General features: G+C 42.9%; 1 protein-coding gene across 1 annotated transcript in view; it reads left to right on the forward strand.

Annotated features, from left to right (window-relative positions):
- The first annotated feature begins 1175 nt into the window (after positions 1-1175).
- dip2ca (disco-interacting protein 2 homolog Ca) overlaps positions 1176-17476 on the forward strand; it is a 235633-nt gene continuing 219332 nt past the window's right edge. Inside the window, 1 exon segment of the mRNA XM_014190736.2 lies at positions 1176-1719. Coding sequence (XP_014046211.2) covers positions 1641-1719 — 79 coding nt within the window. The 5' untranslated portion in view covers positions 1176-1640.

Below are 17476 nucleotides of genomic sequence, written 5' to 3' on the forward strand. Positions count from 1 at the left end.
TGGTGATCCTTACTGACCTGAGACAGGGAATTTTTACTAGGATTAAATGTCAGCAATTGTGAAAAACTGAGTTTAAATGTATTTGGCTAAGGTGTGTGTGTGTGTGTGTGTGTGTGAACTTCTGACTTCAACTGTGTGTGTGTGTGTGTGTGTGATAGATATCTATATCTATCTCAAAGAACACGGTCAATACCATAAAAATGGTTCTCCCTTGGTTCATGAATCGTGGTTTTGTGACATATTTTGAGTTAAAAAATATATTTAAATGTCATAAAACAAAGTAAAGTATTATAGTTATTTAGTGGATTACTTAACAAAAAAATGAACTACATATTTTAAATAATTTACAGGGAATTGCTGTCCCTCAATTTCATGTCACTGATGTTACCCCATTTATATATATTTAAAAAAATGCAATATCCTTGCCAACTTCCTCCTGGGTCAAAGGTTAATTGGAGGTGCGGCTGTTTTGGAAAAACATATGGTGAGTCTGCACTCTCTCTTCATATGCTAGCAATTTGATGATTCATTTGGTGATTTCATGTGAAGCTTTAATAAAGATGTGACAAAGTTTATAGTAAGGGAAAAGGAAATTTGATTGAAATAATTGATCAAATAACATGAGTAAGTCATGTATTTACAATTTAAGAAGTGCGGTTTGAGCTACTGTGGTCACCATCTTAGATATTCTATATTTTCTTCAGATTTGTCACTGGTGTTAATGTTCCTGCTGGTTTTAATAGAATAGTCTGAAGGTTTGTCACTGGTGTTATAATAATAGAAAAATGTGTTTTGTTTAAAGTAAGTTATTACTAATAAAAACAAATCTTAATATTAACATGAACCTTTTCTGTCAGATTTATATGCAAAGTAAATAGTCAAATTATATTCTGGAAAGCCTGAATTGTCATTCAGATATAGATACAGTGAGAAGGCAACACAAGCATTTGTATATATTTAATGTAGTAAAAATACATTAAGATGTCATTTGTATTGATTAACACTGCTAAGTAAAAATAAAAAACATGTTTAAAAAAAAATTGACTGGTCAAAAGGCCACCATTTTCGTAGAATGACAAAATCAATATATGCATATGAATGTGATCTCTGAAAGGGCCCAGCCTTAACGCCAACCCCTTTCCAAACCAACCCGTAAACAACAGCTCACTTCAACCCCTGATTTTGCACCATGAAGCCTCAGAAATATTTTATATTCGAACAGTTGGGGGGGCAATGGGATGTTAAACCAACATAACGTTCTTCTGGATGGAGAGGGGGTAAAATCTCGAACAGTTCTTGAGAGTGGGTATTTGGCGCCCTCCATCAGGGTTCGAATGTGATCTCGTGTGTGGCAGCAACGTTAGTGTATCGCTCAGCAGCACTCACAGCTTGGAATTACAGTAGCTGTACATTTTCATACTACAGGGACAACCAACCATGGCTGGACTTGACTAGGACGCGAGCAAAGCGATATTCGAATTCGCCCAAACGCTTTCCGCATTTCTATTAACCACTCAACTCGCTCCTCTTTTGCCTTATGCATCGGCGCTCTGCGGAGAAAGGACAGTCAGCGTTGAAAGACTTTACTGGACTCAGTGAGGAGAAGAAGAGAAGAGCAAGACAAATAATTTTAAAGCAGAATGGCGGACCGTGATACGTTACCCCTTCCTTTGGAGGTGCGAGACAGACTTGCTGAGCTGGAGCTGGAGTTATCAGAAGGTAAGCAATATTTGAATGTCCCCCTATTATAGTTATTATATTTAGCAGAATTTGCAGAAAAACGGACATTCTTTGCTGCAGAGAAAAGGGAAAGCTTTGTGGGAATAAATGGATGGATCTAGCGCGCGATGAGCAGAGAGTACTGCCGCAAATTCATGTTGAATCAAATCACAGTACATTGCTACATATCAGTTTCATTGTACTTTTATATCACACCACAGAGTGCAATGTGTTCTCATCAGATTTTGGCAATTAGAAATAGAAAGATTGTGACCTTGAAACAAATCATTACGCCAATTTAACATTGATATTGTCAAATGTATCAACTGATGGCATTTTTAGATTGATTCAAGGTATTATTGGGAACTAATTTTCCGTTGTTACAAAGTAGCCTAGTCCACTCTTTAGTGTTGCCTAAACGTCACCTTTACCATGTGAAATGTTCATTTCTCAGTGGCTTTTGAAGACAGAAGAACACATTATTTTGCTGTCAAGTTGACGATGGGCAAAACTATAGCCATAGTCTTGAATTTGACATGTTCTTTCAAATGTGTTAGGGTAGGCCTACAATTATAACCGACACTATTTGTAAACTTCATTTTGTGTCATGTTTCCGGTGCAAGAGCCGTTAGCAATGTTTTTCTAGTTTCTCATGGGGAGTCGTGAGCATAAGCAATTGTCATTTTTATTTGCAGAGCTCAGCCATTTATTCTGAATAATATTTTAACACAAAATGCACATACATTCTCTCTTTTGTGGTCCATTAAATGTTCAAAAGCAATGGGAAGGCTATACACGTATTTTCTTTTATATATGGGCATGTTGATATTGCCCTCTATAAAAACAAAAGGAAAAAAAGAGTTCCATTGTTCAGTATGTATGTATGTATGTATGTATGTATATGTATGTGTGTGTGTGTGTATATATATATATATATATATATATATATACACTTAATTAGGCAAACACCATATATATAACTGTGAGGACAACCTTGGGGGATGAGATGCACAGACAACCAATAACTTTTGAGTTTTTGAGCAATGTAAGTTAAATTTCATTTAATTCACACCATGCTATACATGGTAGAATAGTTCTCATCATAACTAGATTAACTCACTAGACTGTGTTTTGGAAAACCATGAGTCTAGGTAATTATGAGAGTTATTTAGCATCAAATGTAAACACCTTCTGGAAATGGGTGCCTTACTGCATTATTTATTTGAATAGTTGACTGTCCTTATCCAGCACAACATCAAATGCATAGTTATTCACCTCTCAGACTTTGACCTATATTCACAGCTCAACCTCTTTGACTGGGGCTCCTGAGATCAAACGCCTTGGGTAGATAGTGATAGGCTACAACAGATCATAACTCAGTCCTGGAGTGCTGATTTAGGATCAGTTTTACCTCTTAGATTACAATAAGCCTACAAGGACGGGGGAGGGGGGGCACTTGATATATATACGACCTAGGTGTGCATTGAATAGGGTCCAATTTGAGACTATATTTTAGGAAATAAGAAATGTGATAGAATTCTGGTCAAAACCGGTACATACATGTACATGCCCCGGCCTTGAGTCCTCCTGCTGTGAACCATGGAGATTTGTGATGTTCTTATGTGGATAGAGAGTATTAACGGAGGTCAATCAGCAAGGCCCGGCACGCCAACAGGTGTCCGGACCGACCTAATCTGATTGTCAGGTGAATGTTAACATCAAACCAGTCCACCAGCTGTCCTCTCAGTGCCCCTTGACTTACACTACATCACCAAAAGTATGTGGACACCTGCTCGTCGAACATCTCATTCCAAAATCATGGGCATTAATATGGAGATGGTCCCCTCCTTTCTGCTATAACAGCCTCCACTCTTCTGGGAAGGCTTTGCACTAGATGTTGGAACATTGCTGACGTGACTTGCTTCCATTCAGCCACGAGCATTAGTGAGGTCGTGCACTGATGTTGGGCGATTAGGCCTGGCTCACAGTCGGCTTTCAATTTATCTCAAAGCTGTTCAATGGGGTTGAGGTCAGGGCTCTGTGCATGCCAGTCAAGTTCTTCCACACCGATCTCGACAAACCACTTCTGTATGGACCTCGCTTTGTGCATGGGGGCATTGTCATGCTGAAACAGGAAAGGGCCTTCCCCAAACTGTTGCATCAAAGTTGGAAGCACAGAATCATCTGCAATGTCATTTTTTGCTGTAGCGTTAAGATTTCCCTTCACTGGAACTAAGGAGCCGAACCATGTAAAACAGCCCCAGGCCATTATTCCTCCTCAACCAAACTTTACATTTGGCACTATGCTTTGGGGCCGGTAGCGTTCTCCTGGCATCCGCCAAACCCAGATTCATCCGTCAGGACTGCCAAATGGTGAAGCGTGATTCATCACTCCAGAGAGCACGTTTCCAGAGTCCAATGGTGGCGAGCTGTACTCCACATCAGTCGACACTTTGCATTGCGCATGGTGATCTTAGGCTTGTGTTCGGCTGCTCTGCCATGGAAACCCATTTCATTAAGCTCCTGATGAACAGTTCTTGTGCTGACGTTGCTTCCAGAGGCAGTTTGGAACTCGGTAGTGAGTGTTGCAACTGAGGACAGATTTTTATCTGCTACACGCTTCAGCACTCAGTGGTCCTGTTCTGTGAGCTTGTGTGGCCTACCACTTCTCAGCCTACTACCCAGGTAGCTCGAGCAGGGCAGAAATTTGACCAAATGACTTGTTGGAATGGTGGCATCCTATGACTGTGCTCAGTTGAAAGTCACTGAGCTCTTCAGAAAGGCTATTCTACTGACAATGTTTGTCTATGGAGATTGCATGCCTGTGTGCTAGTTGGCTGAAATTGCGGAAATAACTCATTTGAAAGGGTGTCCACATACTTTTGTGTATATATAATACAATCAAAAGTTTGGACACACCTACTCATTCAAGGGTTTTTCTTTATTTGTACTATTTTCTACATTGTAGAATAATAGTGAAGACATCAACTATGAAATAACACATGAAATCATGTAGTAATCAAAAAAGTGTTAAACAAATCAAAATATATTTTATGGTTTGAGATTCTTCAATGTAGCCACCCTTTGCCTTGATGATAGCTTTTCACACTCATGGCATTCTCTCAACCAGCTTCACCAGGAATACTTTTCCAACATTCTTAAAGTAGTTCCCACATATGCTGAGCACTTGCTGGCTGCTTTTTCTTCACTCTGCACTCCAACTCATCCCAAACCATCTCAACTGGGTTGAGGTCGGGTGATTATGGAAGCCAGGTCATCTGATGCAGCACTCCATCACTATCCTTCTTGGTCAAATAGCCTTTACACAGCCTGGAGGGGTGTTGGGTCATTGTCCTGTTGAAATACAAATGATAGTCCCACTAAGCGCAAACCCAGATGGGATGGTGTATCACTGCAGAATGCTGTAGTAGCCATGCTGGTTAAGTGTGCCTTGAATTCTAAATGAATCAGACCGTGTCACCAGCAAAGCACCACCACCTCCATGCGTTACGGTGGGAACCACACACGAGGAGATCATCCGTTCACCTACTCTGCGTCTCACAAAGACACGGAGGTTGGAACCAAAAATCTCAAATTTAGACTGATCAGACCAAAGGACAGATTTCCACAGGTCTAATGTCCATTGCTCGTGCTTCTTGGCCCAAGCAAGTCTTCTTATTGGTGTCCTTTAGTAGTGGTTTCTTTGCATCAATTAGACTATGAAGGCCTGATTCACGCAGTCTCCTCAGAACAGTTGATGTTGAGATGTGTCTGTTACTTGAACTCTGTGAAGCATTTATTTGGGCTGCAAATTCTGAGGCTGGTAACTCTAATGAACTTATCCTCTGCAGCAGACGTAACTCTGGGTCTTCTTTTCCTGTGGCGGTCCTCATGAGAGCCAGTTTCATCATAGCACTTGATGGTTTTTGCGACTGCACTTGAAGAAACTTTCAAAGTTCTTGACATTTTCCAGATTGACTGACCTTCATGTCTTAAAGTAATGATGAGAGAATGAGAGAATGCCAAGAGTGTGCAAAGCTGTCATCAAGGCAAAGGGTGGCTACTTTGAAAAATCTAAAATATATTTATGATTTGTTTAACACTTTTTTTGGTTAGTACATGATTCCATATGTGTTATTTCATAGTTTTGATGTCTTCACTATTATTCTACAATGTAGAAAATAGTACAAATAAAGAAAAAAACCCCTAAATGAGTAGGTGTGTCCATACTTTTGACTGGTACTGTGTGTATATATAGTGTATCTTAGCCAGGGTCTATTAATTCTCTGGATGCATTCCCTGTGTGCCCTGGTCAAAAGTAATGCACTATAATAAAGGGAATGGTGTGGCATTTGGGACACAGCTTCTGACTCTGTCAGACCACTGATTTACACGCTAAGGGCTTATACTGTTTGCTAGTTTTACTGAAGCTGTGGCGATGTAGGACTAGCCTAGACTGTATACATACATAGTGTCATCACTAGTCAAATGTGCCATATCCGAAGCAATCAGATCGGTAAAGAAATCACGGTCATGCAATATCTTCTCCTGATAAGTGAAACGATTGACAGAGGCTGCTGAATGGCGTATTATGTTAGAGGCAGTAGGGATGTTGGGCTATATAAATACATGGTTTGGTTAATCACTAGTCAAATGTCTGAAGCAATCAGATTGGCAAGAAAATGATTTGGTGCAACATGTACTTCCGTTCCGTTTGGCTAGCATACCGCTTGACACATGTAGTGCACCCTTTTATGCAAAAAACAAATCACTGAGCTCGATTATCACTAAGAGTGTCATGACCTCTGCCTCAGAGATCAATGTTATGCTGTGTCCTGTCCTAAACACATTCTGTTTCATTCATTCATTGCTGTTCACACAGCAGTACCCTATTGACATAGCTATGGCAGAAATGTTGAACTGTCAATACTCAGTTGATTAACTTAACTCACTTGGTTCCATCAAATGGAAGTTGTTCAACACCCGGGCCTAACACATGCATCAATATGATACATCATAGTACAAATGTAGGGTCTTTCATTTGATCCCTCTGTTGTATGTGCAGACAGAGATGTTACATTTCCCTGACTAGCCCATTCTTCAATAAGGAAGAGATGTAGAAACCATTTTGACTCAAGGATAAGGCGCACCTGTTGCTTACCCGCCTTTTGGGGTTTCATACTTCAGCCTCTCCTTGGTCACGTCTGGGTCGGGTAGGATGCCTGTTTCTGTCACACATTTGTAGTTTTAAAACCATACAGCTCAAAGAATTCTCTCCCTCAATAAATACTTATCCTCACTGTTCTAGCTAGCTACTGTTAATAACAGTTCTGTCTGCTCTGTTTTGATGCTACAGGCCTACAATTAAAATATAATATAATGTGGCCTGACCTTGATTGTTTGTATGGAAGACATGCAGCAGACTACAATATGTCTAATGCACTTTATTTGGAATGCATGAATTCAGAGAAAATTACCCTGAATAATAAATTATACAGTAGCCAAGGAAAATATGATAGGTGTGGTTATACAGTGCATTGCTACATTTCGTTCAAGCTAAAATCAGACACTCTTTGTCTAAGTGAAGTGCATTAACACTTTATTCTTTTATGCAGACAACTCAGGATTCTTTGTCTTCTGAAAGCAGAATAATATTGTGGCGTGCGGGGGGGATTTTGTACATTGATAAAACAACCATGTTTTATTCTGGCAGCCTCCCTAATGAGTCGTACAGCCTAGCTCTGGCTAAGCCTGTGGCTCTCCCCCTCTGTTTGAATGTTTAATGAATTCTAGCCGTGGCATTTCACAGAATATGTCACTGTTGCGAGTCAAAGTGCCATAATCACCCAACGCCAGACCGGTGGGCGTGGTGGTGAGTTATAATGACGCTCTGCGCTCTCCACTGTTTTCAGTTGGGATCAAAACGAGGTAGAGTCGCCGACCTTTGGATTGAGATTATGACAGGTGGCTTGCCGCCCCTCCTTTTGTGACATAAGGATTTTGAAACATGCCAATAATGACTTAAGTGCTCACTTCTCTATTCTGCCCTACCAAGCAAAAAGACAGTAACCGCTCATTTGGTCAAATGAGTTAATGTAATTTTTGCTACATTAAATACATACTTAATCATGTGGACAAGTATCCTTCCTCTTGTGTTTTGGAGAAAATGGATGTCATGTTAGCAGTAACTGCATAAGGTTACTGTGAAACCAAGGTAAATAAAAGCTGTTTTTCTCAGTTCAACGCTATGAGCAGTTACTGCCTTTTTGCTTGGTAGGGCAGAATTGCTTTGCCCTTATGATAAGGACACACACATCAGCGTACCTAGCAGCATTCACTGAGGCCGTCACAGGTATGTCACTCAGATACAAAGAGAGTCAGTGTTTACTGTTTATCATGGAGAATTAGTTGTGACAGGCCAGGGTCAAGGTTCACAGAAAATGTCAATGGAGACAGGCAGGTAGAGGTGTACACAAGAAACCTGATGTCATCACTACCTTTTCTAGTAGCCAGCTTGTATTTGCCTTGCTATATTTGTTTGCGTTGTCCCAAATCCCTCAGTCTTGGCTTTCACTGGCTGCGTCCCAAATGGCATCCTGTTCCATGTGTAGTGCACTACTGTATATAGGGATTAGGGTGTTATTTACGAAAGTGTCTGATTTAGCCAGCCCATCCAAGTGCCTGGTGCTCTTACCTTTTGGAGTGGCAGTTGCCATAGAGATGTCTTTCTCCTCCTCCCTCCTTGGCGGTGAGTTGTGGTGAGAGTGATGATGAGACTGTTGGTTCCAAGATGGCATAGAGATAGTCATAGAGATAGTCAGGACACTAAGGTCCCAGGTCAATAATATGTAGTCTTGTTGACGCTTGCTTGTGAAAATGACATGAGATACCAGGGTCTCGAAGGCTGCTTTGCCTGAGAATAGTCTCCGGTCTGTATACATTTTTAGAGGCTTAAGTTACACATTTTGAGGCTTGAGTTTTACTGTCCATGCCTCACCATTGAATGAACAGGATATTCAGCAGCTTCAGAGAAGTCTGACATTTGCGTTGATTCTGAATTGTAATTATTGATTCACATTCGCAGTCGTGGTTACATAATACAGCCTTTGTAAGTCAGATCAGATGGGTGTAGGTAAGGACTTTCTCTTAGTCCTCCTTAGAGATGTTTTGCAGCCAGTATTTAAGCATCATTGATTCTGAAAACTTGTCAGTGATTTAAAACTTCAGACATGGTACTGTTAGTATTCACTCATTCGCTGTTCAGCTGGCAGCACCTCATTGACCTTAACATTTTTTCCCGTCACCTAATCACTACATTCTTCACTGTGAGATGTTGAACAAGCCAGCCTGAGCAGTGTATTACTGTTCTTGAACCAGACTGCAGGAATTGGACAAAATGTAATTTACAAGACCCTAAGAAAGTCCAGTATTTTTAGACCTGTATGATCTGTCTCTTTTGACAAAAACAACAAACTAAGCATACCAAACCGTTACGGAAACCCACCGCCACTATAACCACCACTATCACTACCACCACCACTATAACCACCACTACCACCACCACTACCACCACCACTATAACCACCACTATAACTATCACTACCACTGCCACTATAACCACCACTATCACTACCACCACCACTATAACCACCACTACCACCACCACTATAACCACCACTACCACCACCACTATAACCACCACTATAACTATCACTACCACCGCCACTATAACCACCACTATCACTACCACCGCCACTATAACCACCACTATCACTACCACCACCACTATAACCACCACTATCACTACCACCGCCACTATAACCACCACTATCACTACCACCGCCACTATAACCACCACTATCACTACCACCGCCACTATAACCACCACTATCACTACCACCGCCACTATAACCACCACTATCACTACCACCGCCACTATAACCACCACTATCACTACCACCGCCACTATAACCACCACTATCACTACCACCGCCACTATAACCACCACTATCACTACCACCGCCACTATAACCACCACTATCACTACCACCGCCACTATAACCACCACTATCACTACAACCGCCACTATAACCACCACTATCACTACAACCACCACTATAACCACCACTATCACTACCACCACCACTATAACCACCACTATCACTACCACCACCACTATAACCACCACTATCACTACCACCACCACTATAACCACCACTATCACTACCACCACCACTATAACCACCACTATAACCACCACTATCACCACCACTATAACCACCACTACCACCACCACTATAACCACCACTACCACCGCCACTATAACCACCACTACCACCGCCACTATAACCACCACTATCACTACCACCGCCACTATAACCACCACTATCACTATAACCACCACTATCACTACCACCGCCACTATAACCACCACTATCACTACCACCGCCACTATAACCACCACTATCACTACCACCGCCACTATAACCACCACTATCACTACCACCGCCACTATAACCACCACTATCACTACCACCGCCACTATACCTTTGCTGCCTTTCTGATTTCTCTCTGCCAGCGTCCCAAATGACTCCCTATTCCCTTTATATTGCACTACTTTTGACCAAGAACCGATATGGCACTAGTCAAATGTAGTGCACTATATAGGGAATAGGGAACCATTTGGGATGCAACCCTTATGTATTAGAGGATGTCAACCTGTCCTCTATGTCCAGAAATCTGCCAAAGCCAAACAAATGCCTGTTGTTCATTGTCTGACAGTTCAGTGAGCCCTCAGGTTTGTGTTCTCCCCTGACACAGGGGAAATGAATATTTAAACCGTTGCCTCCAAAGGCTACCTTCAAGCTTTTGAATTATGACAGTATGACATGTACTGTAGACTAGCTGGACTGTGTCTGTGCTGTGGAAATCCTGAAAGGTCTATTACTGGTATTACCTACCTAGCTCTGTGGATATACAGCTAGCTAAATGCTGTCTTTAACAGCCAATGTACCATCCTACATGCTTCATCCAAAATGTCACCCTATTCCCTACATAGTGCATTATGGGCCCTGGTCAAAATAATTGGCCTATACAGGGATTATGTTGCCATTTTGAATGTAGCCACAGCCTACTCTTGTTGTAGGGCCTTTGATCCTCATCTCATTCCCTCCCAACTTCCAAATGAAAATGGTGTTCTTCCGTGCGCGAAGATACTGTATTTGGAAAGGTCCGTGTTGGGATGCAGTGGTTTATGTCCGTCCCATCTGCTACTGAGCATTTGTAGATCCAATCAACAGGGCTGTGAGGGTGTGAATGGTTGGATACCCAGCTCAACGCCAAATTGGCTGAAACTAGCAGGAACAACAAAACAGAAGTATAAATACTGCATTCTTGACTCCACTATTAATTGGCTGAATTTATGAGGTATGTCCCAAATGGCACCCTATTTCCTATGTAGTGCACTGCATTTAACCAGGGATCATAGGGATCTGGTCAAAAGTAGTGCACTGTGTAGGGAATAGGGTGCCATTTTAAAATGCATCCATGATTCCTCTCTCGTCCTAGTAGTGTGTCTGATTTTGTTATCGCCTAGTCTATAGGGAAGCTGGTGGTTGTTGGCAGGCGTTTGACTGTTTTGCTTTTCAGGCAGTGTCATATTTCAATGCAGACATTTCCCATTTTCCTGATTTCCCAATGCCACCCTGATAACATGCGGAATGGAGTTTTGAAATAATAGGAAAAGGTAGGGTTGTTCAAAGTATTGTTTGTTTTCCATGTTTTTCCATGAGGCAATTCTGAGTTGACAGTGACACACATACCGCATAATTCTGAGATGGACTTAATGAGCACGCTTACATGTCCCCTCCTGTACTCCCTGTTCACTCATGATTGCATGGCCAGGCATGACTCCAACACCATCATCAAGTTTTCCCATGACACTACAGTGGTAGGCCTGATCACCGACAACGATGAGACATCCTATAGGTAGGAGGTCAGAGACCTGTCCGTGTGGTGCCAGGACAACAACCTCTCCCTCAACGTGATCAAGACAAAGGAGATGACTGTCGGCTACGGGAAAAGGAGGACTGACCGCGCCCCCATTCACATCAACGGGGCTGCAGTGGAGCAGGTTGAGAGCTTCAAGTTGCTTGGTGTCCACATCAACAAACTATCATGGTCCAAACAAACCAAGACAGTCGTGAAGAGGGTACGACAAGGCCTATTCCCCTCAGGAGACTGAAAAGATTTGGCATGGGTCCTCTGATCCTCAAAAAGTTCTCCAGCTGCACAATCGAGAGCATCCTGACTGGTTGCATCACTGACTGGTATGGCAACTGCTCGCCCTCCGTCCGCAAGGCACTACAGAGGGTAGTGCGTACGGCCCGGTACATCACTGGGTCAAGCTTCCTGCCATCCAGGACCTCTATACCAGGCGGTGTCAGAGGAAACCCCTAAAAATTGTCAAAGACTCCAGCCACCCTAGTCATAGACTGTTCTCTCTGCTACCGCACGGCAAGTGGTACCGGCGCGCCAAGTCTAGGACCAAGAGGCTTCTAAACAGCTTCTACCCCAAAGTCATAAGACTCCTGAACAGCTAATCAAGTGGCTACCCAGACCCCTCTTTTACACTGCTGCTACTCTCTGTTATTATCTATGCATAGTCACTTTAACTCTACCTTCATGTACATATTACCTCAATTACCTCGACTAACCGGTGCCCCCACACATTGTACCGGTACCCCTTGTATATAGCCTCGCTATTGTTATTTTACTGCTGCTGTTTAATTATTTGTTACTTTTATTTTCTATTTTTTACTTTACACTTATTTTTGTTAACTGCTTTGTTGGTTAAAGGTTTGTAAGTAAGCATTTCACTGTAAGGTCTACACCTGTTGTGTTCGGCGCATGTGACAAATAACATTTGATTTGATTTAATGCGACTATTTTGGATAGTCAGGTTAATATAATAGTTCATTTAAAATGTTTACATGCTTTGCAAAATCCTGTTTACATGCTTTGCACAATCCTGTTTACATGCTTTGCAAAATCCTGTTTACATGGACACAAAATCCTGTTTACATGGACACAAAATCCTGTTTACATGGACACAAAATCCTGTTTACATGGACACAAAATCCTGTTTACATGGACACAAAATCCGACTACTGATGGATCTTTTGATTGGCAATCAAAATGAACGTTCTACCAGAGTGAACATGTTTTTTTGGTGAATACTTTTTTATTCTAAGTTTGAACAAGTTCATTTAAAAACTATTTCTAAGATGCACACTTTCAGTTTTTCTTAACTCACTTCACTCGCACATAAGAGGGAGGCTTCCGCTGCCCGATGCTGGCACATGCACAGTTCAAATCCACTGCTGGAATGCAGATTTAAGCTGTTTACATGTCCTAATAATTTGAAAGATTGCTCAGAAAACCAGGTTTTAATCGGTTTAATATTGAATTATTAGTGTGCATGTAAACATACTCAATGACATGATTTCTCAGGTTCACAACCTCACAGGCTTCTTGGGTTCAACTTGTAATGAAAAGACTGTGTTTTCTGTGTACTGGAAATCTTTCTCTCCAGTGGAACTAAGCCCATAATAACTCCCTCATCCTGTTTTGACCCCCTGCTCCATCCCCTCAAAATAAAAAAATGTAACACCTTTTGTTTTGCCTGGTAGGAAACCAACATCCAGCTCATGTTAAAACAGTGTGGAGGCCACGTAGGGAGAATCCCATTCCTTTCGTAGGGGAACCTTCACTGCCACATGGACACCAGTAAAGCCATGGTCTGTGTTCCAAATGACACCCTATCCCCTATGATGCACTACTTTCGACCAGGGCCCATAGAACTCTGAGGAAAAGTAGTACACATTATACGGAATAGGGTGCCACTTGGGAGGCACACATGAAATTTGCATTTCTCTGGAGGGCAGCTTGTGAATGTAACTGCTGCCACAGCTTCAGATGGGTGGGTGATGTCATTCTTGGACCGGTCAAAGTCTGTCTGTGGCAGAAAGTTGTTACTTGAGGATTGCATCAGTACCCCGCTGCTCACAGGCAGGTTTTAGCAAAAAAAATGTATCTTTGTGCCCATCCCTTGATTCCTTCTCGGCTTGCTTTGAAGCCAGCGTGTTGGAGGACTCGTCATTTAAAGTCTGGGGTGAGAAAGAATCCAGCACTTCCCTGCTGTGAAAATAAATTAAACCGATATGGAGATGCAACCATGGCCTTATTCCCACTTTCAAAACATGGAGATGACAAATATTTGCTACAGATGCTGCGTTTCCCTTTTGAGGTCCCATCCCATTGTATTTGTTATTGCTGCTAAAGGTGAGGTTAGTTTACAGTTCCAGTGACGACCCTGCCTCCCCCACCTCCCCTCTAACCCCACTGGGCCTGGCTGTGATGAATATTTTCCTTTCCTTGTTAATCTCCACAGACCTCTCACTGCTCAACCAAAACTCGGTTTATAATGACTGTTGTCTGGGACTCTAGAGAACAATATATACTGGTAATAGTGAAGTGTGACACAATCCCAACATGAGGGCGCGATCACAGAGCTCAGTGCAGATGAGCCCAAACCTTTGTCCGTCCAGACAGCGGCAGGCTGTATTGCAAAATAAGGTACTTAATAGGTTTAAATAGATCAGGTTTATTAGATTCAGACCAGATGAACGACACACTGGCCTTTCAGTGATGCACGGTGAATGTATCCCAAATGGCACCCTATTCTCAATATAGTGCTTTGGCTCTGATCAAAAGTAGTGCACTATATAGGGAATAGGGTGCCATTTAGGACACAGACAGACTCCACAGAGCATTTCGACTGCATTTTTTTACCCTTCTGAAGATATCCGACCTAACTCTTCTGATGACATCACAATGTCAATAGAGTCTCTGTGTGAAACATTCTTTTCCTGCCTGGTTGTTTAACACATTATCTAGTCTTCTACTGAACAGTGGATCTTTGTTACCTCAGACAGAGGACTGGGATGAACTCCCTTTATTGTGCTGCTCTATCGCTTCTTCCCCTCAATTCTGTTCTCTTATGTTGTGTGAACTGAACTCAGGTAACAGTGTTGATTGGGTGTGAAGAGCATTGAAAATATAAGAAACAACCAGTCATTTTCACCCATATCTGATATCCTCACTCAACCAATCTATGCATCAGGCATGTTGTCATTGTATCATTGTATGCTTAGTGTATTGCCTACTTTTCCTATACTATTAGAAACCGATTAGGTAATATCACAAAGCCGGACCCATTCTAGGAGCCACGCAGCCCACATCAAATTTTATTAGTCACATGCGCCGAATACACAGGTGTAGACCTTACAATGCAGTTTAAATAAATACTGATAAGAAATAAAAGTAACAAGTAATTTAAGAGCAGAAGTAAAATAACCATAGCGAGACTATATACAGGGGGGTACCAGTACCGAGTCAATGTGCGGGGGCACCGGTTAGTTGACATAATATGTGCATGTAGGTAGAGTTATTAAAGTGACTATGCATAGATGGTAACAGCAGAGAGTAGCAGGTAGCAGCGGTGTAAAAGAGGAGGGGGGGCAATGCAAATAGTCTGGGTATCCATTTGATTAGCTGTTCAGGAGTCTTATGGCTTGGGGGTAGAAGCTTATTTAGAAGCCTCTTGGACCTAGACTTGGTGCTCCGGTACCGCTTGCCGTGCGGTAGCAGAGAGAACAGTCTATGACGAGGGTGGTCGTTGACAATTCTTAGGGCCTTCCTCTGACACCGCCTGGTATAGAGGTCCTGGATGGCAGGAAGCTTAGCCCCAGTGATGTACTGGGCCATTCGCACTACCCTCTGTAGTTCCTTTCGGTCGGAGGCAGAGTAGTTGCCATACCAGGCAGTGATGCAACCAGTCAGGATGCTCTCGATGGTGCAGCTGTGGAACCTTTTGAGGATCTGAGGACCCATGCCAAATCTTTTCAGTCTCCTGATGGGGAATAGGTTTTGTCGTGCCTGCTTCACGACTGTCTTGGTGTGCTTGGACCATGTTAGTTTGTTGGTGATGTGGACACCAAGGAACTTGAAGCTCTCACTCTGCTCCACTGCAGCCTCGTCGATGAGAATGGGGGCGTGCTCGGTCCTCTTTTTCCTGTAGTCCACAATCATCTCCTTTGTCTTGATCACGTTGAGGGAGAGGTTGTTGTGCTGGCACCACACGGCCAGGTCTCTAGGCTTTCTCGTCATTGTCGGTGATCAGGCCTACCACTGTTGTGTCATCGGCAAACTTAATGATGGTGTTGGAGTCGTGCCTTGCCGTGCAGTCATGAGTTAACAGGGAGTACAGGAGGGGACTGAGCACGCACCCCTGAGGGTCCCCCGTGTTGAGGATCAGCGTGGCGAATGTGTTGTTACCTACCTTTACCACCTGGGGTCGGCCCGTCAGGAAGTCCAGGATCCAGTTGCAGAGGGAGGTGTTTAGTCCCAGGGTCCTTAGCTTATTGATGAGCTTTGAGGGCACTATGGTGTTGAACGCTGAGCTGTAGTCAATGAATAGCATTCTCACATAGGTGTTCCTTTTGTCCAGGTGGGAAAGGGCAGTGTGGAGTGCAATAGAGATTGTATCATCTGTGGATCTGTTGGGGCGGTATGCAAATTTGAGTTGGTTTAGGGTTTCTGGGATAATGTTGTTGTGAGCCATAACCAGCCCTTCAAAGCACTTCATGGCTACAGATGTCAGTGCTATGGGTCGGCAGGTTACCTTAGTGTTCTTTGGCACAGGCACTAGGGTGGTCTGCTTAAAACATGTTGGTATTACAGACTCGGAGAGGTTGAAAATGTCAGTGAAGACACTTGCCAGTTGGTCAGCGCATGCTCGCAGTACACGTCCCAGTAGTCCTTCTGGCCCCGCGGCCTTGTGAATGTTAATCTGTTTTAAAGGTCTTACATCGGCTGTGGAGAGCTTGATCACACAGTCTTCCGGAACAGCTGGTACTCTCATGCATGTTTCAGTGTTATTTACCTTCAAGCGAGCATAGAAGTAATTTAGCTCGTCTGGTATGCTTGTGTCACTTGGCAGGGCTTGGCTGTGCTTCCCTTTGTAGTCTGTAATGATTTGCAAGCCCTGCCACATCCGAAGATCGTCAGAGCCGGTGTCGTATGATTCGATCTTAGTCCTGTATTGATGCTTTGCATGTTTGATGGTTAGTCTGACGGCATAGCGGGATTTCTTATAAGCTTCTGGGTAAGAGTTCCGCTCCTTGAAAGCGGCAGCTCTAGCCTTTAGCTCAGTGCGGATGTTGCCTGTAATCCATGGCTTCTGGTTGGGGTATGTACGTACGGTCACTGTGGGAACAACATCATCGATGCACTTATTGATGAAGGGTGGCAGGTAGCCTAGTGGTTAGAGAGTTAGGCCAGTAACGAAAAGTTGCTGGATCAAATCCCGGAACCGACAAGTTAAAAATCTGTCATTCTGTCTCTGAACAAGGCAGTTAACCCATTGTTCCCCGGTACGCCGTCATTGTAAATAAAACTTTGTACGTAACTGACTTGCCTAGTTATATAAAAATGTGGTGTACTCCTCAATGCCATCAGAGGAATCCTGGAACATATTCCAGTCTGTGCTAGCAAAACAGTCCTGTAGCTTAGCATCTGCTTCATCTGACCACTTTTGTATTGATCTAGTTACTGGTGCTTCCTGCTTTAATTTTTTCTTGTAAGCTGGAATCGAGGACAGAATTATGGTCAGATTTACCAAATGGAGGGCGAGGGA

The sequence above is a fragment of the Salmo salar genome, chromosome ssa03 (genome assembly GCF_905237065.1).
Source record: "Salmo salar chromosome ssa03, Ssal_v3.1, whole genome shotgun sequence".
In the NCBI taxonomy this organism is placed as follows: Eukaryota; Metazoa; Chordata; class Actinopteri; order Salmoniformes; family Salmonidae; genus Salmo; species Salmo salar.